Source organism: Labrus bergylta, chromosome 11 (genome assembly GCF_963930695.1).
Source record: "Labrus bergylta chromosome 11, fLabBer1.1, whole genome shotgun sequence".
Lineage (NCBI taxonomy): Eukaryota > Metazoa > Chordata > Actinopteri > Labriformes > Labridae > Labrus > Labrus bergylta.
The window spans coordinates 30357555-30382755 of NC_089205.1; the positions used below are offsets into that span (position 1 = coordinate 30357555).

The window sequence follows — 25201 nt, forward strand, 5'->3', positions numbered from 1 at the left end:
GAACCCAGGCAACACAAGAACCATCACAAGAACCATCATAAGAACCCAGGCAACACAAGAACCATCACAAGAACCATCATAAGAACCCAGGCAACACAAGAACCATCACAAGAACCATCATAAGAACCCAGGAAACACAAGAACCATCACAAGAACCATCACAAGAACCATCACAAGAACCATCACAAGAACCATCATAAGAACCATCACAAGAACCATCACAAGAACCATCACAAGAACCATCATAAGAACCATCACAAGAACCATCACAAGAACCATCACAAGAACCATCATAAGAACCATCATAAGAACCCAGGAAACACAAGAACCATCACAAGAACCATCATAAGAACCCAGGCAACACAAGAACCATCACAAGAACCATCATAAGAACCATCATAAGAACCCAGGCAACACAAGAACCATCACAAGAACCATCATAAGAACCCAGGCAACACAAGAACCATCATAAGAACCATCATAAGAACCATCACAAGAACCATCACAAGAACCATCATAAGAACCATCATAAGAACCCAGGCAACACATAAGCACCCAGGCAACACAAGAACCATCACAAGAACCATCACAAGAACCATCACAAGAACCATCACAAGAACCATCACAAGAACCATCACAAGAACCATCATAAGAACCCAGGCAACACAAGAACCATCATAAGAACCATCACAAGAACCATCACAAGAACCATCATAAGAACCCAGGCAACACAAGAACCATCACAAGAACCATCACAAGAACCCAGGCAACACAAGAACCATCACAAGAACCCAGGCAACACAAGAACCATCACAAGAACCATCATAAGAACCCAGGAAACACAAGAACCATCATAAGAACCATCATAAGAACCCAGGCAACACAAGAACCATCACAAGAACCATCATAAGAACCCAGGCAACACAAGAACCATCACAAGAACCATCATAAGAACCCAGGCAACACAAGAACCATCACAAGAACCATCATAAGAACCATCACAAGAACCATCATAAGAACCATCACAAGAACCATCACAAGAACCATCACAAGAACCATCATAAGAACCATCACAAGAACCATCACAAGAACCATCATAAGAACCCAGGCAACACAAGAACCATCACAAGAACCATCATAAGAACCCAGGCAACACAAGAACCATCACAAGAACCATCATAAGAACCATCATAAAAACCCAGGCAACACAAGAACCATCACAAGAACCATCATAAGAACCCAGGCAACACAAGAACCATCATAAGAACCATCATAAGAACCATCACAAGAACCATCACAAGAACCATCATAAGAACCATCATAAGAACCCAGGCAACACATAAGAACCCAGGCAACACAAGAACCATCATAAGAACCATCATAAGAACCATCACAAGAACCATCATAAGAACCATCATAAGAACCCAGGCAACACAAGAACCATCATAAGAACCATCACAAGAACCATCACAAGAACCATCACAAGAACCCAGGCAACACAAGAACCATCACAAGAACCATCATAAGAACCATCACAAGAACCATCATAAGAACCCAGGCAACACAAGAACCATCACAAGAACCATCACAAGAACCCAGGCAACACATAAGCACCCAGGCAACACAAGAACCATCATAAGAACCATCACAAGAACCATCACAAGAACCATCACAAGAACCATCACAAGAACCATCATAAGAACCCAGGCAACACAAGAACCATCATAAGAACCATCACAAGAACCATCACAAGAACCATCATAAGAACCCAGGCAACACAAGAACCATCACAAGAACCATCACAAGAACCCAGGCAACACAAGAACCATCACAAGAACCCAGGCAACACAAGAACCATCACAAGAACCATCATAAGAACCCAGGAAACACAAGAACCATCATAAGAACCATCATAAGAACCCAGGCAACACAAGAACCATCACAAGAACCATCATAAGAACCCAGGCAACACAAGAACCATCACAAGAACCATCATAAGAACCCAGGCAACACAAGAACCATCACAAGAACCATCATAAGAACCCAGGCAACACAAGAACCATCACAAGAACCATCATAAGAACCATCACAAGAACCATCACAAGAACCATCACAAGAACCATCATAAGAACCATCACAAGAACCATCACAAGAACCATCATAAGAACCCAGGCAACACAAGAACCATCACAAGAACCATCATAAGAACCATCATAAAAACCCAGGCAACACAAGAACCATCACAAGAACCATCATAAGAACCCAGGCAACACAAGAACCATCATAAGAACCATCATAAGAACCATCACAAGAACCATCACAAGAACCATCATAAGAACCATCATAAGAACCCAGGCAACACATAAGAACCCAGGCAACACAAGAACCATCATAAGAACCATCATAAGAACCATCACAAGAACCATCATAAGAACCATCATAAGAACCCAGGCAACACAAGAACCATCACAAGAACCATCACAAGAACCATCACAAGAACCCAGGCAACACAAGAACCATCACAAGAACCATCATAAGAACCATCACAAGAACCCAGGCAACACAAGAACCCAACAACACGAGCTGAGACCAAGAGGAACCAAAGATTTAAAAAGATGTAAGAAACTAAAAGAGCTCAAAGTAAATCAAAAGATAAAGAGCAATAAGAAGGTAAGAGCAGGAAGAGAAAAACAAACAAGTGAATAAAGGATCAAAAAACCCAAAACTATAATATTAATAAGAATACAAAGTAAATATGAATATAAAACATAAATAGACAAAGTAAGATAAGAAATGACCAAGTTAAAACACAAGAGGAGTATAAATAAGATATAAGAGATAAGAGCATAAATAAAAGGAGAGTAAGAAGTAAAAGAAGATAAAAATAGTAAAAGCAGTAAGAAAAGAGATTAAGAAGACGACATCACATCAAAGTAAGTCTGTAAAAGTATGTTTTAAGATTTAAAAGAATTGAGGGAGTCTGCGAGTCTTATCTCCTCAAGGAGGTCGTTCCAAAGTCGAGGGGCCCTGACTGAAAAGGCCCGGTCACCTTTAGTTTCAAGTCTGGACTTTGGAACGACCAGGAGGCTCCCACCTGAGGATCTTTAAATTATTTTTTAAAGTTTGTCGACTTTCTGTCAAAGTGAACCCAGAGATTATGGAAAGATTACGATTTGAATGTTTGAGTCATCGTCCCGGACATGTTCATGTGTGAGATCAGCGTGCTCACGTCGGTGAGTCAGAGCAACATGCCTCCAGTTTCCAGACAACTTTCAGGAACCTTGAAGGAGCTGACACAGGAGAGTTTGAAACCACTAAAAAAAGTTTAAAGTTTTTTAAATGAATTTGGATCTCTGTAGGCGACAGGTGACCTGACACAGCTGGATATACCTGACGAACCTGCTCCACATGTCTGTCATTCAGCAGAACCAAACTCACAACCTGATTCAATCTGTGTGTGTGTGTGTGCGCGTGCGTGCGCGCGCGTGTGTGCGCGTTAAGCAGGAAGTGTTTCTCTGAGCTGTGATTTATGATGTGATATCTCTTCGTGGTTATAAAACTGTTTCAGATTTTTAAAGGTGGTTTGGAGACATTCTCCAGGTCCTCCAGGTGCTGCTTTAGAATAACCCGGATGTAAACACAAACAGCTGGACTGTATTAAAACAGATGAAAGTGATTTGAACAGATTAAACGGTACTTGTGGCTCGTACAGAAGCGGATCAGGTCCTGGAACATGGCGTGCTGGTTCCGGTCTCGGTGCTGCAGCTGACGGATGATGTCTCTCTTCCAGCTGTCCGCCGACCTGCCTCCTCCTCCTCCCGGTCCCGGAGGCAGGTTGCGGGGCTCCGAGCCTCCGGCGGACTCCGTCATGACGGTGCTGGTGTTGACTGTCACAGCGGCCATGATGCACCGTGCCCGGGCTGCTTCATGCTGCTTCCCCGCTGACAGGCGCTCACAGCCCGGCCTGATGCTGCACACAGCTCCGCGCTAACATCCAGCTGTTCCGACCGCCGCCATGTTGGCTCCTCCTGGCTCCTTTACGCGCTTTTCTTTTCTTTTCAACTTTGTTGACTTAGTTTGATTTCATATTTCTGAACTTTTTTCCTCGTAGGCTCGACACTCTGACGGGGGGCGGGACTCCTGCTGACAGCTGCCGGGTCTCTCAGCCAATCACCGCCCACCCTGCGCTCTTCCTGTTTTGACTACAGATGAAAAACAAACACACCCTTTGGGACACGCCCCTTAAAAGCTTCACCTGTTGGACGTCGGGACCACCTGCAGTCCAGACAAACCAGCTGTTTGACCCTCAGGTGTTTATGACGTCAGAACAGCGTGCCTCAGCCTCCCATTCAACAGGATGAAGCCAAAATAGAGTTTTCTTAAATTAAAAAAATGCATAAAAAAACCCAAACTGTCCTGTAGTTTCACATTTGTTCTGTTATTTTAGGACTACAGATTAAATTGAGCTTTTGTGCTAACTCCGGCATATTTACATGGATGCTATTTGTTGATATGTTCAGGGATTAAAACAGAAAAAAAGATTTGACTGAATATTCTCAATTTATAAAACAAGTAAAAAAAACTAATTGAACATGTGTTTTCTATCTGAGGAATAAAACTGACACGTTTTTCTTTTTTGAAGCTCAAGATCCGACATTCTGCTCGACTTTTTTGGTCTGATTGACGCTGAACTTTAATCCCTGCATTATGTTGATGTGTTGTTTTAAAGATCTCTGACATGTAACTCCTGATGATTAAACCCGTTTGAATCCTGAGATCACGATGACGTCTGATTGGTTTAGTGAACCAGCAGAATGTTTACATCGAGAAGTGAAACCGTCTGAGGCTTTTTGTTCCCTCACTTTGTTTTGATGTTCAAACACGTGTTGAAGAAATCTAAACGCCGAGTGACGACGACGTCTTCAAAAAGAAAACATTTGATGAACATGAAACTTTTATTAAGGAACATTAAAAACACTTTCTGTACAAACACGTGATCTCAAACATCTGCTCCATAAAAACAAACGTACGGTGCTAAAACTTAATACTGATGTTTATGAAAGAGCCTGGAGGGAAGTTTGTCCTCTTTCAGCCTCCGTACAGCCTGCAGCGTGGGGGGGGGGGGGGGGGGTGAGGGGGTTCACACTCGGTTCAGTTTGTTCTGGGTCATCTGAACCAGCAGCTCAGAGTACTTCTCCAGCAGAGACATCGTCCCGTCGCTCTCCATGAGGCCAGAGGGGGCGCTGCCCCGCCCATCTCCGCCCCGCAGCACCGCCTGCAGCTCAGAGTGAACGACATCAAACGCCTCCCGCAGGACGCACGACATCTGAAGACGCTGCTCCGACCCGCCGAGCTGCACCAACAAGAAATGTTTCAATATTTCATAAAAAAGACGTAAAAATGAAAAAACACTTTCACCCCTCAGATTTTATCTTTCAATGTTAATATCCTGCTGACCTCTTCTACAAGTGAAGATGGAAACAGAAATGTAAACTTTAAAGGTCCAATCAGTGAGCTGTGTAGAGAGTGAGCTGATAAAGGTATCTTACTCTCTGATCATTAAGGAAACATGCTATGTTGAAGTGCTGGCTTCTCTGACAACAATGCAGCAGCCAGTATGTCCTCCTTCTAACTTTAGATTCTGCTCCTGAATGCTCTGGATTTGTTTGGACCAGAGAAGGTAGGCGCTTTTAAGACACGCCCCCACACGGCCGTTTTGGACACCCCTCAGTTTGTCAGATATGAGAGCAGTTATCAGGTCAACAGGTGTTGCAGCGATGGAAGCGGTCAAGAGAAGTGGTTCAGATAGAAGTGATTGTACCCGACCTAAAAAGCCTCTGCATGTTTCTAATAAGCTCCACGAGCAGAAACGTGCTCAAACTAGGATCAATATTGGAGATGCTTTTGAAAAATGGAGAGAGGTTAGAACACAGAAAGGTTTACAGACCCATGCAGAGCTGGATAAACACTGAAGCTTCAGAGTCCACCACATGGTGACCTGAGTGAGCATCCACTCTAGAGAGGAGGGGGGGGAGACAGCTCTCTATGATGTTTAGAATTTAGACTGCAGTACCCACTTTAAACACTAGGGGTCAGAGTTACATACTGCTCCTTTAAAACTTTACAACTAGAGAAAGCACACAACACGTTCAGCTCCTCTTATATCACAATTTAAGTTTAGACGCTCTAAAGCCGTTCACAAAGTCTGACTGAGGAGTCCTGTTTTTGGTCTCACCTGTTGGTACAGGTGTACAGCTCGTCTTGCCGTCTCTCTCAGCTCACTGGCGACGTGCTGACACTGCTGCAGACTGACCGACTCTTCATCACCTGAACCTGAAACAACAAAGACCTGATGAGCCCTCAGTACTTGCCGGGTACGTCCTGAGGGGGGCGCTACAGAGTTCATCTTCTGATGAGCCCGACTGGAAACTGTATAATGTGGTGTGATGGGGCGGGGTTACCTGTTTGGGGAAGGCGGGGTCTGTCAGTCAGAGGAGACGAGGAAGAGGTCGGGAGGTCAGCTCCTGAAGATCTGTCTGATATTTTAAACAAAAAGAAAACGTGTCTCTGAGTCCTGACTGTCTACAATGAGGGAGAAGCTCGAGTCCCGCTGGCTGTGTTGTTGTCAGAGCCGTGTTTACATGGACGGGACGGCCGGCTCCTCCCCTTGTGTATAAAAGCTGTTTTAGTCAAGAACTAGAGAGAAGAAGAAGAACATACTCACTGATTATTTGGATGTTAGTAAGAGTTTTTAGATCACGCTCATTCTGTGTCAGTTTACATGAAATGTGAAGCTACGAGCTAACTACAGAGCGCTAACATTAGCATGATAACACAACAATGTGAAGCTACGAGCTAACTAAAGAGCGCTAACATTAGCATGCTAACACAACAATGTGAAGCTACGAGCTGACTAAAGAGCGCTAACATTAGCATGCTAACACAACAATGTGAAGCTACGAGCTGACTAAAGAGCGCTAACATTAGCATGTTAACACAACAATGCAGGACACAGCTAATGTGAAGCTACGAGCTAACTAAAGAGCGCTAACATTAGCATGCTAACACAACAATGTGAAGCTACGAGCTAACTAAAGAGCGCTAACATTAGCATGTTAACACAACAATGTGAAGCTACGAGCTAACTAAAGAGCGCTAACATTAGCATGCTAACACAACAATGTGAAGCTACGAGCTAACTAAAGAGCGCTAACATTAGCATGCTAACACAACAATGCAGGACACAGCTAATGTGAAGCTACGAGCTAACTAAAGAGCGCTAACATTAGCATGCTAACACAACAATGTGAAGCTACGAGCTAACTAAAGAGCGCTAACATTAGCATGTTAACACAACAATGTGAAGCTACGAGCTAACTAAAGAGTGCTAACATTAGCATGCTAACACAACAATGTGAAGCTACGAGCTAACTAAAGAGCGCTAACATTAGCATGCTAACACAACAATGCAGGACGCAGGTGATTGCAGCTCGAGCAGAGGATAAGTTAGTCCAGCCCTTGTGCTAAACTCCTTCCTGTGAGTGCGAGTAAAGGGGGGTTGGAGGTGTGTCTCTGGAGGAGAGCGGAGGCTTCAGTATGGAGGAGGCGTGGCCTAACAGCAGTTTGTTTTGGTTTCATGCTGGAGCTCAAGGGCGACATCTACTGGATCAAAAGGTTGCACACTCCTTTAACTCTAAAATGCTATTTGTCCCAATCTGACATACTTCCTACAGACATCCTCAGTTAGAGACCACGAGTGCCCGACTCCGCTGGTCACTCGTGGTCTCTAACTGAGTCAAACCAGCGCTCCACAAGCTTTCTTTACTCAACAGTAAAACCACCGTTTACTTTAAATGCACCATGATGACCTCATGACGGGATAGGGGGTAAGAAGTGGTGCTGCCAGACTCGTCAGCGTCACTATGTTTCTCCACAGGTTGCAAGCAACATTGAACGGAGGTAAAGGCACCGCGTCAGCATTTTATATATAAAAGGTATATGAGACGCAGCGCAGACTCACCTGTGTTACCTGGATCAGTCTCAGACCCTCCTGACCCCTCCTCCCGTCTGAAAGCGGGGCAGGCGATGACATCACAAGCTCTGGGTGTGCCTGTTAGGGTAATGGAGGGGGCGGGACTTGGGATGAGGGTTTGGTTTATATTCGTCAGCGTTTCTTCGATGCTGCTAACGCTCCACCTGGCGACCGCGCCCTCTGACATCACACGGGAGGGCGTGCTCAACACCTGCAGGTCTTGTTCAGGTGTGTGATCCTCGGACGACGACGCAACACTGATAAAAAAAAAAAAAAGACAAAAATATTTAAACATGATATTAATCTGTTTTCAAAATCAAAAGAAGAGTTCTTCCTTCAGGCTCCGGTGCGTCTGGGGAGGTTGAACATAAAAAAGGGGGGCAGCCTGAGGTTTCAGGGGATACCTGCAGGTCTGGCCCTGGTTGGGGACAGGTTTGGTGCTCTGGAGGTCCACACCAGCTGATATCAGGTGGGGATGAGTCAGGAGGTCTGAAGAGGAGGACAGGTTCTCCTCCTCCTCCTCCTCATGACAGGAGGTGGAGGAGGTGGAGGAGGTGTTAGACGAGGTGTTGGAGGAGGCAATGGTGTCTTGGATCAGTTTGGCTCTGGAGCTCGCTGTGGTTCCGAGGTACCCGAGGCGAGGCGCCCCCTGCTGGACCGCAGACACCACGCTGCTGTTGTGGGTCACCAGAGTCCTGGAGGGGACATCTGATTGGTTGAAGAAGAAGAAAGATCAGAGAGTAGGATCTGATTTGAGTTCCTCAAGTGAAGCTGGACAGGTGAGTGATCCTAAACCAGCCTCTGTGATTAAAAAAGAGGAGGTGGGGGCGGGGTCTCACTGTGACGCGGAGCTGCCAGTTTAGATCAGTTTGTGCAGCTGTGTCGCTTTTTTAGTACCATATGTGTCCACCAGGTGGATTTAGTCGTGCTGCTAGCTACCTGTACGCTAGTTGAGCTAAGGTAATGTTGATGGTTGTGAAGTTAAGACCCACAAGCCCCTGAGTCTCTCTGCCCACCTCCTCTGCTCATTTATCTTTAGTTGAGGAGTCTTTTCAGTCAAACCAGCGCTCCACAAGCTTTATTTACTGAACTTTAAACACACCCTGATGACCTCACAACAGAGGAAAGATGTGAAAAAGTGGTGCTAAAAACCAAGGACTTCAATATGAGTACAGTACAGTTTAGCCACGCCCACACTGGTGAGAAACAGTTTGTGAGTGTAACCAAAGAAGGAAAGCACCAAAAACTTTACACAAACACCCATGTGGCCACACACACACCTCCTAGCTTTTCTCCACATTGGACGACAAAAACGGTGTGTCGTCGGCGTATTCGGCGGCAGGAGGCTCTACGACGGAGAGGTGACTGGTTGGATCTCGCTGTGATCACACACACACAGAACACACACTTCTGTCTTTAATCAAAAGTGGAGTCCCTCAGGGAAGCCTTCTTGAGCTTCTGACATTTCTGTAAACCTTGTGACGAGTTTACATCTCTGTAACTTCTCATTTCTCCTGCAGAAACAACCGATTCTTTGGCTAGTGTGACATCCTGCCGTCTCAACCCGCATGTGTTTTGTTTTGGTTTAAAGTCTTTATGTGATTTTTCACACTTAAATGTAGAAATCAAGTCTATCCTCTGAAAATAACTCTGAGTCATGACTGTCTACAATGGGTGTAACACCCGAGTCCCACTGTCTGTGATGTTTTCAGAGTTTTCAGAGTCCTATCTTCACTTTGTTTACATCGCCAGGACGGCCGGCTGACTCCTCCCCTCGTGTCTAAAAGTTGTTTAATTGAGGGACTAGAGAAAAGAAGAATAACATACTGTACTCACTGCTTAACTGTGTTTCTAGATCACGCTCATTTCAGGTAAATTTACATGCAGTGTGAAGATACCAGCATAATAAAGATCGCTAGCATTAGCATGCTAACACAACAATGCAGCGCCAGTTGTTTTGGTTTCATGCTGGTGCTCAAGGGCGACATCTGCTGGATCAAAACATCACATTTAAAGACTAACTTTCTGGCTCAGTAGCCAATAGGCAGAGTCGAGAAGGATGTTAACTGTGTACACCTGAGATAAGCTGAGGCACAGTTTATTTAAGTGGCTTCCACTCCAACTTCTCCCTCTCTCTCTCTACCAGCTGGTTTGGATTTGTCTGCCCTTCACAGCACTACAGTCTTCCATACATCACATTCATGATGTCAGATTTACATAATTATGATTGTTTTAACTTTAGTTTGGAAAAAACATTATCTTCCTTTAAACCTTGTTTCATCTGGGATACCTCTTCTGTGTCACTTACTTTGAGGCAGTAATAAAGGTGCTTTTCCTTTAAGTTCGGTTGACATGACCGCAACCTTCCCGGTGTTACGCTCTATGTGAGTGACACACCCCCTAATCACAAGATGATGACTTCATTGATATTTACGGCCTTGGTCTGGTCTCGGTCTCAGAGCTCTCTGGTTTTTTCTTAAAGGACTAATGTGTGTTTGTGTCAGTTTACTTAAAAAACAGAGAAAGTTTGTGTGTTCCGGCCTGATGCCTGCAGACATGCAGGTTTTAAACAGCAGCAGGTAAAACATGATCTTATCTAAACTTTGGTTCAGTGTTTTACTGCTGATGTGAAGCATCAAGTCCAACCAGTCGGGCTCCTCTGACTGGTTTTAAAAACTCCCCTGACACAGAACTGAAGCATTCTGACAGTGAAACGTATATTTATATCTCTACAGATGAACTTAACCTGCTGTTTGAGGAGCAAGCTGTGACTGAGAGGTTAGAAACAGAACTCAAAGTGATGAGACGACTAATCGATGAAAGGATTAATCAGAGAAGCAGCATCTTTTACAAGACCATGCTGACCATTCTTTGTCTTCTATGTAATGAATAAAACATTGCACCAGAATAAACGGGCAGCATGGCTGACTTTGATCCTTCCTGCATCTGATCCCATCTCCCCTATCCCATTTTTCTTAACAAACAGAAAGGTTTTTAACCCCCTTTTGTAAAGCGTCTCGAGGTAACACTTGTGATAAATTGGTGCTACACAAATAATGACTTCCCTTCAGAATCAGTTTCGTTTTCTTCTACTCTGACTCGAGGCCTGAGCCCGTAAAAGCACTGAAAGGTAGAAGTCGAGTTGGAGTGAGAGGAGGTGTATGTCTTCATCACCAAACAGAGTTCACAGATTTAAATGTCTTCTGAACGAGATGACTCACCTGTACTGTCGTTGTTTTCTTTCTGAATAGGATCAGTTGAAGTGACCTCGCTGCTCAACTCAGAGTTTACCTGGAAAACAAACATTTATTCAACTTTACTCACCAAATCTCACCTTGGAGATGATGTCAGGTAAATCATGACGTGTTCAGGATTAGGTTGTGTGCAGTGTCGAATGTAAGGTATTTAAAGCGATTCTCAGGAAGGTTTCAGGTGTTCAGGTGTGTTTGATATGTTCAGGTGTGTTTAATATCTTCAGGTGTGTTTAATATCTTCAGGTGTGTTTGATATGTTCAGGTGTGTTTAATATCTTCAGGTGTGTTTGATATGTTCAGGTGTGTTTAATATCTTCAGGTGTGTTTAATATCTTCAGGTGTGTTTAATATGTTCAGGTGTGTTTGATATGTTCAGGTGTGTTTAATATCTTCAGGTGTGTTTGATATGTTCAGGTGTGTTTGATATGTTCAGGTGTGTTTAATATCTTCAGGTGTGTTTGATATGTTCATGTGTGTTTGATATGTTCAGGTGTGTTTGATATGTTCAGGTGTGTTTGATATGTTCAGGTGTGTTTGATATGTTCAGGTGTGTTTGATATGTTCAGGTGTGTTTAATATCTTCAGGTGTGTTTGATATGTTCAGGTGTGTTTGATATGTTCAGGTGTGTTTGATATGTTCAGGTGTGTTTGATATGTTCAGGTGTGTTTGATATGTTCAGGTGTGTTTCTGTACCGATGTGTTGCTGATGTTGCTCTCCTCTGAGATCCTGCTTGGGATGGAGACCGGGGGAAGAGCCTGGCTCGGCCACGTCCTAAACAGCAGGGAAGTACTGTTATCCCCATGACAACCACCAGTTAAAACAAACCCTCTGAACTCAAGGAGTGTCCCTGAGGATTGAGGGTAGACTGACCTGATCCTGTCCTGGAATCGGGACAGGAAGCGGGTGGAGATGCTGAGTCGGGGGTTCAGGAAGTGTTTTTCCTCGGGAGGCTGCACGGTCCTCAGGTCAGTGTCAAACTTCTCTGGAAGGTGAAAGGACACACACACACACACACACACGGTCATGATGGAGGAGAGCAGAGTGAACATTCAGATGATGAAGAAGAAGAGTGTGTGTTACCGTCGTTCAGACTGGAGGCCAGAGTATCAAAGTGGTTCTTCAGACAGTTCCTGTCCTCGTCCTCCTCCAGGACCAGACTGCCCACAGAGCTGCTCTGACTCAGAGAGTCTGTGTCTGAGGCAGAGAGACCCCCGTCACTGACACACAACGACATCAAACTAATAATAATGATGATGTCAGAGATCATCTGAGGGGGAGTTTTATTTCAAAGAGCACTTCCTGAACAGCTGAGTGTCCTCATCAGTTTGACTAATGGTTACCATGACAACCATAAGGCGCTTTAACAACCAAGAAAACAACCTTTGAAGGTAGACAGCGATCACAGGTGTTAGGAATGTGTCTGACCTGCGTCGTGCTGCTGCTCCAAACTTCCTGCTGAACCTTCAGATAGGGCCGAGTCCGGACTCAGCTGGCTGCTCCACACAGGCTCCACCCCCGTACCTGTGACCTCCAGCTTGGTCAGAGACCGCCGAGAGTCTGTCACGCCTCCAACATCAAAATCCCTGAAAACACACGAACACACCATCAGTATCAAATGCAACTGAAAGGTTCAGGTTTGTTGATTCGATCATCTGGTAACATGAAGCTCACCTGTCCACAGTAGTGTTGTTGGTGTTTGGGTGGAGGATGAACGTGCCCCCCTCCTCACCTGGATCCTGCTGCACCTGGACTCCACACAGAGTGATAAACTTACACATCATGCATTAACCAATTATTTTAATTAAGCATATAAATCAGAAGCTGCAGCACGATGAGACAGAGCAAACACAAGAAGAAAAAATTATTCAGTAAATTAATGATTCACTTTGATTAAAGGAGCAGTATGTAACTCTGACCCCTAGTGTTTAAAACGGGTACTGCAGTCTAAATTCTAAACATTGTAGAGAGCTGTCTTAAAACTGGGGGCGTGTCTTAAAAGCGCCTACCTTCTCTGGTCCAAACAAATCCAGAGCATTCAGGAGCAGAATCTAAAGTTAGAAGGAGGACATACTGGCTGCTGCATTGTTGTCAGAGAAGCCAGCACTTCAACATAGCATGTTTCCTTAATGATCAGAGAGTAAGATACCTTTATCATCTCACTCTCTACACAGCTCACTGAGTGGACCTTTAATGATCAAAAACTTATTAGATCAATGTTTTATTACTCGATTCAGCCAAAGAATAAAAAGTATTTTTGTGTAATCAGTTTGGAGTCCAGAAAGAAACTGAACCAGTTTGTCTGCTGACCTCCTCCTCCTCCTCCTCCTCCTCCTCCTCCTCCTCCTCGTCTCCCAGAAGACTCTCCAGACTCTGAGGGTGGAAGTCCTCCTCCTCTTCTTCCTCCTCCTCCTCCTCTCCCTCCTGACTCTTGGTGGGGCTCGGGGAGAAGGTGGAGCAGATGACCACAGGGTCCTGCTGCTCCGCCCAACGACTCCGTACCTGCTGAGGCTCTGCATCTGATTGGACTGCACAGGAGGATCCGCCCTGCCCCTGCTGAACACATACAAGTAATCAGCCATAAACTTTAATGGAGTTAAATGTACAAACAGATTGATCATCTGTGACGTCATCAGTGAACTGACCAGTTTCCTGAACCACATGGGCAGCTTCCCGTTGGTCTGAAGCAGCTGAGGATCTGAAACACAAAACATTCAGACTCAGACTGTGGTCAGCTGTTTGATTTAAGTGGTACCAGGTACAGTCTGTGTTTGAGGGTCTCTCAGAGGGGAAACAGGTCTCTTCTTGTGTGAGGTTTCCATCGTGTTAAGTGTGTGTGCAGCTGTGTAGCTCTTTAAGTACCATCTCTGTCCACCAGGTGGAGTTTGTAATCCTGTTTGCTTCCTCTACGCCAGCTGACCTCAGGGGCGTGTCCAAAAGTGGTGGCTTTGACCTCCCTAGAGATCTGATTGGCCACTTTAAGTGCCACCTCAGAAGTCCATAACTGTGATTGGCTACCTGCCATGTCAGAGGCGGGACTATTAGGTAAAACTGATTAACATATCTATGTAGAATATAAATGTTTTTGCACTTTCAATTGTAAATAAGGACTTTGCCAACTTGTTAACCCTCAGGCATCAGTTTCATTTACGACCCTCTGAAGTCACTAAGGAAAAAAAATGTCCACTTACAAAAAACTGCAATAGAAATAGAACAGATTGATATTTTTCTCTACTTTTTTCTACATACATCTCTTAAACAACTCCAACCCAAACTCAAAACTATCAAATAGAGTAATTATCAGGAATTTAACCCTTTAAATGCCAGTTCTGAAGTTGTTTAAGAGATTTATGCAGAAAAAAATATCAACCTGTTCTATTTTTATAGCAGTTTTTTGTAAGTGGACATTTTTTGTCCTTAGAGACTTCAGAGGGTAGTAAACATGTTTCAGTGTTCTATTGATCTGTTAAAAAAATACAATGTGCATTCCAAAATTTGTCAAGAGAGAGTCTTATAAAAATGTGTTCCATATGCACTAACAGACAAAATGATGACCAGATGAAGAGGAAACATTTGACCAAATGGACAAAAATGTCCATAATGATGCATGAGGGTTAATCATTAAGCTTGTGTTATAGGATTTGTCAACAGAAGGTTATTATTTGAGAATTAGGCGGATGAGCTCATTTTAAGAAACAACATCAGGGTCGATGTGACGTCTACTGTCAGCCGGCCACTTTGATTCAGAACTTAAAGAGTTAAAACTCGTCCTCCTCACCCTGAGCAGAGTCCGGTCTAGCTGGAGTACCGCTGTCAGCCTCCTCCTCCTCGTCCAGCTGAGACAGCTGAGACGAGGGCACGCTGGTGAAGGTCTCTCTCCTGTAACGAGGAGGAACACACCTGAATCCTGACCCCGCCCCTACACACCTCTCAGGTACACAGGAGCAGACCCCCTCCATCCTGACTCACCTGATGTTCTGCTGTCTGACGCTGCAGCTTTCAGGTGCAGCGCTCACTTTGAAGCCCCGCCTCTTTCTCATGGTGCTGGTCATCTGAGAGTCCAACCTCCACACAAACACACAACTACACACACACAAACACACAAGACCAGAGTGATGAGGTGTGTTTACCTGTCTCACAGTGATGAGGTGTGTTTACCTGTCTCACAGTGATGAGGTGTGTTTACCTGTCTCACAGTGATGAGGTGTGTTTACCTGTCTCTCAGTGATGAGGTGTGTTTACCTGTCTCACAGTGATGAGGTGTGTTTACCTGTCTCTCAGTGATCAGGTGTGTTTACCTGTCTCCTGACACAGTGATGAGGTGTGTTTACCTGTCTCTCAGTGATCAGGTGTGTTTACCTGTCTCTCAGTGATGAGGTGTGTTTACCTGTCTCTCAGTGATGAGGTGTGTTTACCTGTCTCTCAGTGATCAGGTGTGTTTACCTGTCTCTCAGTGATGAGGTGTGTTTACCTGTCTCTCAGTGATGAGGTGTGTTTACCTGTCTCACAGTGATGAGGTGTGTTTACCTGTCTCACAGTGATGAGGTGTGTTTACCTGTCTCTCAGTGATGAGGTGTGTTTACCTGTCTCACAGTGATGAGGTGTGTTTACCTGTCTCTCAGTGATCAGGTGTGTTTACCTGTCTCCTGACACAGTGATGAGGTGTGTTTACCTGTCTCTCAGTGATCAGGTGTGTTTACCTGTCTCTCAGTGATGAGGTGTGTTTACCTGTCTCTCAGTGATGAGGTGTGTTTACCTGTCTCTCAGTGATCAGGTGTGTTTACCTGTCTCTCAGTGATCAGGTGTGTTTACCTGTCTCACAGTGATGAGGTGTGTTTACCTGTCTCTCAGTGATCAGGTGTGTTTACCTGTCTCACAGTGATCAGGTGTGTTTACCTGTCTCCTGACACAGTGATGAGGTGTGTTTACCTGTCTCTCAGTGATGAGGTGTGTTTACCTGTCTCTCAGTGATGAGGTGTGTTTACCTGTCTCTCAGTGATGAGGTGTGTTTACCTGTCTCTCAGTGATCAGGTGTGTTTACCTGTCTCACAGTGATCAGGTGTGTTTACCTGTCTCCTGACACAGTGATGAGGTGTGTTTACCTGTCTCTCAGTGATGAGGTGTGTTTACCTGTCTCTCAGTGATCAGGTGTGTTTACCTGTCTCACAGTGATCAGGTGTGTTTACCTGTCTCTCAGTGATCAGGTGTGTTTACCTGTCTCAGTGATGAGGTGTGTTTACCTGTCTCTCAGTGATGAGGTGTGTTTACCTGTCTCACAGTGATGAGGTGTGTTTACCTGTCTCCTGACACAGAGATGAGGTGTGTTTACCTGTCTCACAGTGATGAGGTGTGTTTACCTGTCTCACAGTGATGAGGTGTGTTTACCTGTCTCACAGTGATGAGGTGTGTTTACCTGTCTCACAGTGATGAGGTGTGTTTACCTGTCTCCTGACACAGAGATGAGGTGTGTTTACCTGTCTCACAGTGATGAGGTGTGTTTACCTGTCTCACAGTGATGAGGTGTGTTTACCTGTCTCACAGTGATGAGGTGTGTTTACCTGTCTCCTGACACAGTGATGAGGTGTGTTTACCTGTCTCCTGACACAGTGATGAGGTGTGTTTACCTGTCTCACAGTGATGAGGTGTGTTTACCTGTCTCACAGTGATGAGGTGTGTTTACCTGTCTCACAGTGATGAGGTGTGTTTACCTGTCTCACAGTGATGAGGTGTGTTTACCTGTCTCACAGTGATGAGGTGTGTTTACCTGTCTCACAGTGATGAGGTGTGTTTACCTGTCTCACAGTGATGAGGTGTGTTTACCTGTCTCACAGTGATCAGGTGTGTTTACCTGTCTCCTGACACAGTGATGAGGTGTGTTTACCTGTCTCACAGTGATGAGGTGTGTTTACCTGTCTCACAGTGATGAGGTGTGTTTACCTGTCTCCTGACACAGTGATGAGGTGTGTTTACCTGTCTCCTGACACAGTGATGAGGTGTGTTTACCTGTCTCCTGACACAGTGATGAGGTGTGTTTACCTGTCTCCTGACACAGTGATGAGGTGTGTTTACCTGTCTCACAGTGATGAGGTGTGTTTATCTGTCTCACAGTGATGAGGTGTGTTTACCTGTCTCACAGTGATGAGGTGTGTTTACCTGTCTCCTGACACAGTGATGAGGTGTGTTTACCTGTCTCACAGTGATGAGGTGTGTTTATCTGTCTCACAGTGATGAGGTGTGTTTACCTGTCTCACAGTGATGAGGTGTGTTTACCTGTCTCCTGACACAGTGATGAGGTGTGTTTACCTGTCTCCTGACACAGTGATGAGGTGTGTTTACCTGTCTCACAGTGATGAGGTGTGTTTACCTGTCTCACAGTGATGAGGTGTGTTTACCTGTCTCCTGACACAGTGATGAGGTGTGTTTACCTGTCTCCTGACACAGTGATGAGGTGTGTTTACCTGTCTCACAGTGATGAGGTGTGTTTATCTGTCTCACAGTGATGAGGTGTGTTTACCTGTCTCCTGACACAGTGATGAGGTGTCTGCAGTCCTGACTGAACCTCATACAGGTGACGATCTCTGATGACACAAACAGTAGGTGAGTCAGACTTGAGACACACCTGGAGGGGAATCATTCAACGGCCCACCTGTTGGTTAATACACATACGGATTAACTCACCTGAGTGTCCGAACAGCGTGGCCACACACTCTCCAGACTCGTAGTCAAAGATGGAGATGTTTTTGTCGGAGCAGCTGGTGGCGAAGAACGACCCGGACGGATCAATTTCAACCTGCAGACACAAAATATCAGCCAATCACAGCACAGATTTGGTGGCTGACACTCGCTCACGTCTTGTCGCTGATTTTGTGGCTGACACTCGCTCACGTCTTGTTGCTGATTTTGTGGCTGACACTCGCTCACGTCTTGTCGCTGATTTTGTGGCTGACACTCGCTCACGTCTTGTCGCTGATTTTGTGGCTGACACTCGCTCACGTCTTGTCGCTGATTTTGTGGCTGACACTCGCTCACGTCTTGTCGCTGATTTTGTGGCTGACACTCGCTGACGTCTTGTCGCTGATTTTGTGGCTGACACTCGCTGACGTCTTGTCGCTGATTTTGTGGCTGACACTCGCTGACGTCTTGTCGCTGATTTTGTGGCTGACACTCGCTGACGTCTTGTCGCTGATTTTGTGGCTGACACTCGCTGACGTCTTGTCGCTGATTTTGTGGCTGACACTCGCTCACGTCTTGTCGCTGATTTTGTGGCTGACACTCGCTCACGTCTTGTCGCTGATTTTGTGGCTGACACTCGCTCACGTCTTGTCGCTGATTTTGTGGCTGACACTCGCTCACGTCTTTTCGCTGATTTTGTGGCTGACACTCGCTCACGTCTTGTCGCTGATTTTGTGGCTGACACTCGCTCACGTCTTGTCGCTGATTTTGTGGCTGACACTTGCTGACGTCTTGTCGCTGATTTTGTGGCTGACACTCCCTGACGTCTTGTTGCTGATTTTGTGGCTGACACTTGCTGACGTCTTGTTGCTGATTTTGTGGCTGACACTTGCTGACGTCTTGTTGCTGATTTTGTGGCTGACGTCTTGTTGCTGATTTTGTGGGTGACACTCGCTCACGTCTTGACGCAGATTTTGTGGCCGTTTATATTCTGTGATTGTTGTGTCATTATTGTTTGTGAAAATCAATCAAATGATTACATTTGCTTTTTAATACAAACGTTAGTTTCACTTCATATTTTACTAAATGTCAATCTTTTACAGACACACACACACAAACATGACACACAGCTCCTGACCTTCAGCAGAGCTCCGTCTTCACTGGACGAGCCCTTCAAACACTTCTTCAGCTTCCCCGTCTCCACATTGTATACCCTGAAAACACACACACACACTCACATCAGCACACACATTAAACTACACACAGCAGTGAGAGACTGTGCTGTGTTTCCAACCTGATGTTTCGGTCCTGACATGCGATGGCCACGTGTGTCCTCGTCGAGTCCAGGTCCATGTCGTACAACATCGTCTTCTCCACCACGTGATGACTCCTGGAGAACGACAGACCGTCCGCCGCCTGGACCACGACACACGGCAGCCGTCACACACACACAGAAGGTATGATAATACTGTGCCCATGAGTGTGTGTGTCTGTGAGTGTGTGTGTCCGAGTCTGTGTGTGTTTGTGTGTCTGATTGAGTGTGTGTGTGTATGTGTCTCTGTGTGTGCGAGTCCGTGTGTGTTTGTGTCTTTGTGTGTGAGTGTGTGTCTGTTTGAGTGTGTGTGAGTGAGTGTCTCTGTGCGTGAGTGTGTGTCTGTTTCAGTGTGTGTGTTCGACCTGCTCAGCTGTCTGGAAGTAGATGCTTTTGTCGGCTCCACAGCTCACCATTCGAACCTCCGGACTCTCACCTGGAAACAGGAAGTAGGAAACTTCAGGCGCTCACAGATTAATGTCTACAAAGAACACACGGAGCCAGAGGGCGACAGCAAACAGTTTTTGACTTTGGTCACCAACACATCTACTGAATTTTATTTTATTTTTCCCAAAAAAATTCTTGACAAAAGCCGTCATTCACACAGATCCACAAAAACAACTAAAACGCTGTAGTATACATGCCAGACCCGTAATGACACAACATGCACATGGTCACATCCTCCTCCTTTTACCTATCGGTGAATTGTTAACGTACAAACATGACTAACAACGCCGGACCATGAGGTGGGGTTGTTTTGGGTCGTTCCATTTACCTCAGACCTCGGAGCTGGGAATGACGTCACACCTGAGTTAACCTCGTTCCAGAACAATCAACCTGGACGCTCCAGGAGTACCTTTGATTTGTTAGTTAATACCTGGAGATAAAATCGTGCTACATGACGGTATGTGTGATGGATTTTATTTCACTCAAAGAGGACAATGTTTTAAACACAATAGTTACAGTTTAAACTTCACTGTAGATGCACAGAGCAGCCATGTTGGTGAGCGATGGTGAGTTTATTCATATCATGATTTGGATTAATGAACGCTGCTGAGAAAATGAATTTAAATATAAACAGATCAATAAATCCAAACTGAAGATTCAAACTAAAAGCTGTCATTGCCCTGACAAGGAGACACGCCTGGAACCAGTACACTCCTTACTGACGGATCCAGAAGAATCGTTTTCAGAAACTCAAACACTGTGTAGTTTTAGTAAATCTGTAGAAATCCTGCAGCCCGTGTTGGGACCATGAGCCTTTCTTTACCCGTGAACTTGACTGCAGTGATGGAGGCCGAGTGGTCGCTCAGTGTCTGCTGCAGGCTGTAGTTCTCCTCCAGGTTGAAGACGTGGATTAGTCGATCCCTGCTGGCCGACGCCAACAGCTTCACACCTGAAACAACAACAACGTCAAGAAGATACTGAACACCACAAATCAGCCTGCAGAGCTCTAAACAGCAGCCTGCAGAGCTCTAAACATCAGCAGCCTGCAGAGCTCTAAACATCAGCAGCCTGCAGAGCTCTAAACATCAGCCTGCAGAGCTCTAAACAGCAGCATGCAGAGCTCTAAACAGCAGCCTGCAGAGCTCTAAACATCAGCAGCCTGCAGAGCTCTAAACATCAGCAGCCTGCAGAGCTCTAAACATCAGCCTGCAGAGCTCTAAACATCAGCAGCCTGCAGAGCTCTAAACATCAGCAGCCTGCAGAGCTCTAAACAGCAGCAGCCTGCAGAGCTCTAAACATCAGCCTGCAGAGCTCTAAACAGCAGCAGCCTGCAGAGCTCTAAACATCAGCAGCCTGCAGAGCTCTAAACATCAGCAGCCTGCAGAGCTCCAAACAGCAGCATGCAGAGCTCCAAACAGCAGCCTGCAGAGCTCTAAACATCAGCCTGCAGAGCTCTAAACAGCAGCATGCAGAGCTCTAAACATCAGCCTGCAGAGCTCTAAACAGCAGCATGCAGAGCTCCAAACATCAGCCTGCAGAGCTCTAAACAGCAGCATGCAGAGCTCTAAACAGCAGCCTGCAGAGCTCTAAACAGCAGCATGCAGAGCTCTAAACATCAGCCTGCAGAGCTCTAAACAGCAGCCTGCAGAGCTCTAAACATCAGCATGCAGAGCTCTAAACAGCAGCCTGCAGAGCTCTAAACATCAGCCTGCAGAGCTCTAAACATCAGCCTGCAGAGCTCTAAACATCAGCATGCAGAGCTCTAAACAGCAGCCTGCAGAGCTCTAAACATCAGCCTGCAGAGCTCTAAACAGCAGCATGCAGAGCTCTAAACATCAGCCTGCAGAGCTCTAAACATCAGCATGCAGAGCTCTAAACAGCAGCCTGTAGAGCTCTAAACATCAGCATGCAGAGCTCTAAACAGCAGCCTGCAGAGCTCTAAACAGCAGCATGCAGAGCTCTAAACAGCAGCCTGTAGAGCTCTAAACATCAGCATGCAGAGCTCTAAACAGCAGCATGCAGAGCTCTAAACATCAGCCTAAACAGACTAAAATTAACTTCTGTTCACTGACGTTAGTCCACAAACTCTAAAGTTAGAACACTATAACAAAGCATCACGATGAGAGGAGAACTAAAGCCTGCAGCTAGTGTACGATGACAACAGTGACATCTAGTGGTGAGATCTGACACTACAACATCAGGTCATTTAACAGACCTCTGTGATTGGACGGATGAAATGATCTTGGCTTACGGAAAACTCAAGTCGTGAAACATTTCTTAGGACGTAATGTATCACGGAGAAATCGCTGCTGACACCATCACCATGACAACCGTGTTTTATGGAGGACATCAGACAGGAGCTGTGTGTAACTTCTGCCAACGTCTGAACGATCCAGTGACGAACCTTCAATGTTAGGAAAGCGTACAAACTGTTGTCAACGGACCAACTCACCTGTGGATGTGGGGGAGAACTCCAAACACAACACCTCCGAGTCATGAGCCTCGATCTTCACCAGCTGGTCCAGAAACTTCAGACCAAAGATACTACACACACACACACACACACACACACACACACACACACACACACACACACACACACACACACACACACACACACACACACACACACACACACACACACACAGTAAGGAAACGGTGTGAGGACACAGTGAAGGACATGAAGAGGTTAAACGTGTGTGTGTGTGTGTGTGTCTTACCGCAGGTTTCCACAGCGGTCTCCAGCTGCCAGCTGTTGTCCATCAGGACTGATACTCAGCACTCTGATCCCCGCCTTCCCATCAGCCCCTGCTGCTGCCTCGCCCTTCTCGGCCTCGGCCTGCGGTCGCTGCGTGTTCTCGCCCACGTACAGAATCCTCAGCAGGTCCTGCAGACAAACATGACAAGGTGCTCAGTGGCTGTGTGTGTGTGTGTGTGTGTGTGTGTGTGTGTGTGTGTGTGTGTGTGTGTACTGGTGACTCTGTGTGTGCTGGTCTTACGTTGCTGTACAGGTTGGCGTGCCCAGTGGGGGGGTCGGCGTGCCACAGTCTGATGGTGCTATCAGAGGAACAGGTGAGGAAGGAGGACGGAGGCAGACAGGCCTGAGATGACTCTGACACCTCCGGATACACCTGAAGACAGAAAGAATACAAGCTGTGTGTAAACACTCACACACACACCTGTATCTACACACAGAGCACACACACACCTGTATCTACACACAGAGCACACACACACACCTGTATCTACACACAGAGCACACACACACCTGTATCTACACACAGAGCACACACACACCTGTATCTACACACAGAGCACACACACACCTGTATCTACACACAGAGCACACACACCTGTATCTACACACAGAGCACACACACACACACACCTGTATCTTCACCTCTCTCTCCTCCACCTTTAACCCTTTCTACTGTCCTTCTTCACCTCTCTCCTCCACCTTCAACCCTTTCTACTGTCCTTCTTCACCCCTCTCTCCTCCACCTTCAACCCTTTCTACCGTCCTTCTTCACCTCTCTCTCCTCCACCTTTAACCCTTTCTACTGTCCTTCTTCACCTCTCTCTCCTCCACCTTTAACCCTTTCTACTGTCCTTCTTCACCCCTCTCTCCTCCACCTTTAACCCTTTCTACCGTCCTTCTTCACCTCTCTCCTCCACCTTCAACCCTTTCTACTGTCCTTCTTCACCCCTCTCTCCTCCACCTTTAACCCTTTCTACTGTCCTTCTTCACCTCTCTCTCCTCCACCTTTAACCCTTTCTACTGTCCTTCTTCACCTCTCTCTCCTCCACCTTTAACCCTTTCTACCGTCCTTCTTCACCTCTCTCCTCCACCTTTAACCCTTTCTACCGTCCTTCTTCACCTCTCTCCTCCACCTTCAACCCTTTCTACTGTCCTTCTTCACCCCTCTCTCCTCCACCTTTAACCCTTTCTACCGTCCTTCTTCACCTCTCTCCTCCACCTTTAACCCTTTCTACTGTCCTTCTTCACCTCTCTCTCCTCCACCTTTAACCCTTTCTACCGTCCTTCTTCACCTCTCTCCTCCACCTTTAACCCTTTCTACTGTCCTTCTTCACCTCTCTCTCCTCCACCTTTAACCCTTTCTACTGTCCTTCTTCACCTCTCTCTCCTCCACCTTTAACCCTTTCTACTGTCCTTCTTCACCTCTCTCTCCTCCACCTTTAACCCTTTCTTCACCTCTCTCTCCTCCACCTTTAACCCTTTCTACCGTCCTTCTTCACCTCTCTCTCCTCCACCTTTAACCCTTTCTACTGTCCTTCTTCACCTCTCTCCTCCACCTTTAACCCTTTCTACTGTCCTTCTTCACCTCTCTCCTCCACCTTTAACCCTTTCTACTGTCCTTCTTCACCTCTCTCCTCCACCTTTAACCCTTTCTACTGTCCTTCTTCACCTCTCTCCTCCACCTTTAACCCTTTCTACTGTCCTTCTTCACCTCTCTCTCCTCCACCTTTAACCCTTTCTACTGTCCTTCTTCACCTCTCTCTCCTCCACCTTTAACCCTTTCTACTGTCCTTCTTCACCTCTCTCTCCTCCACCTTTAACCCTTTCTACTGTCCTTCTTCACCTCTCTCCTCCACCTTTAACCCTTTCTACCGTCCTTCTTCACCTCTCTCTCCTCCACCTTTAACCCTTTCTACTGTCCTTCTTCACCCCTCTCTCCTCCACCTTTAACCCTTTCTACTGTCCTTCTTCACCCCTCTCTCCTCCACCTTTAACCCTTTCTACTGTCCTTCTTCACCTCTCTCCTCCACCTTTAACCCTTTCTACTGTCCTTCTTCACCCCTCTCTCCTCCACCTTTAACCCTTTCTACCGTCCTTCTTCACCTCTCTCCTCCACCTTTAACCCTTTCTACTGTCCTTCTTCACCTCTCTCTCCTCCACCTTTAACCCTTTCTACTGTCCTTCTTCACCTCTCTCTCCTCCACCTTTAACCCTTTCTACTGTCCTTCTTCACCTCTCTCCTCCACCTTTAACCCTTTCTACTGTCCTTCTTCACCTCTCTCTCCTCCACCTTTAACCCTTTCTACTGTCCTTCTTCACCTCTCTCCTCCACCTTTAACCCTTTCTACTGTCCTTCTTCACCTCTCTCCTCCACCTTTAACCCTTTCTACCGTCCTTCTTCACCTCTCTCCTCCACCTTTAACCCTTTCTACCGTCCTTCTTCACCTCTCTCCTCCACCTTTAACCCTTTCTACCGTCCTTCTTCACCTCTCTCCTCCACCTTTAACCCTTTCTACCGTCCTTCTTCACCTCTCTCCTCCACCTTTAACCCTTTCTACCGTCCTTCTTCACCTCTCTCCTCCACCTTTAACCCTTTCTACTGTCCTTCTTCACCTCTCTCCTCCACCTTTAACCCTTTCTACCGTCCTTCTTCACCTCTCTCCCCCACCTTTAACCCTTTCTACTGTCCTTCTTCACCCCTCTCTCCTCCACCTTTAACCCTTTCTA

At 46.0% G+C, this 25201-nt stretch overlaps 2 protein-coding genes and 1 long non-coding RNA gene across 7 annotated transcripts in view; 1 reads left to right on the plus strand and 2 right to left on the minus strand.

Annotated features, from left to right (window-relative positions):
- LOC109975805 (protein Atg16l2-like) overlaps nt 1–4151 on the minus strand; it is a 26795-nt gene extending 22644 nt beyond the window's left edge. For all 5 annotated transcript variants that reach the window (XM_065960552.1, XM_065960549.1, XM_065960550.1 and 2 more), the window contains exon 1: nt 3711–4151. In XM_065960552.1, the coding sequence (XP_065816624.1) occupies nt 3711–3903 (193 nt within the window). In that variant the 5' untranslated portion in view covers nt 3904–4151. The remainder of the gene's footprint in view (nt 1–3710) is intronic.
- On the plus strand, nt 1627–4647 carry LOC136180519 (uncharacterized). Its single transcript, XR_010667144.1, has 2 exons — nt 1627–2617; nt 4112–4647. It is a non-coding gene; the product is annotated as an uncharacterized lncRNA (long non-coding RNA).
- A 289-nt stretch (nt 4648–4936) lies between these two features.
- Nucleotides 4937–25201, minus strand: part of wdr62 (WD repeat domain 62) — a 28482-nt gene continuing 8217 nt past the window's right edge. Inside the window, exons 10-33 of the mRNA XM_065960554.1 lie at nt 22716–22847; nt 22437–22603; nt 22169–22260; nt 20540–20665; nt 19635–19705; nt 19252–19373; nt 19096–19171; nt 17964–18075; nt 17800–17863; nt 15255–15368; nt 15064–15164; nt 13931–13983; nt 13580–13841; nt 12960–13017; nt 12714–12871; nt 12369–12482; nt 12159–12270; nt 11981–12059; nt 11254–11323; nt 8437–8740; nt 8021–8289; nt 6462–6536; nt 6236–6333; nt 4937–5353 (exon numbers count right to left, since the gene is read on the minus strand). Of these exons, the coding sequence (XP_065816626.1) occupies nt 5141–5353; nt 6236–6333; nt 6462–6536; nt 8021–8289; nt 8437–8740; nt 11254–11323; nt 11981–12059; nt 12159–12270; nt 12369–12482; nt 12714–12871; nt 12960–13017; nt 13580–13841; nt 13931–13983; nt 15064–15164; nt 15255–15368; nt 17800–17863; nt 17964–18075; nt 19096–19171; nt 19252–19373; nt 19635–19705; nt 20540–20665; nt 22169–22260; nt 22437–22603; nt 22716–22847 (3042 nt within the window). The 3' untranslated portion in view covers nt 4937–5140. The remainder of the gene's footprint in view (nt 5354–6235; nt 6334–6461; nt 6537–8020; nt 8290–8436; nt 8741–11253; nt 11324–11980; nt 12060–12158; nt 12271–12368; nt 12483–12713; nt 12872–12959; nt 13018–13579; nt 13842–13930; nt 13984–15063; nt 15165–15254; nt 15369–17799; nt 17864–17963; nt 18076–19095; nt 19172–19251; nt 19374–19634; nt 19706–20539; nt 20666–22168; nt 22261–22436; nt 22604–22715; nt 22848–25201) is intronic.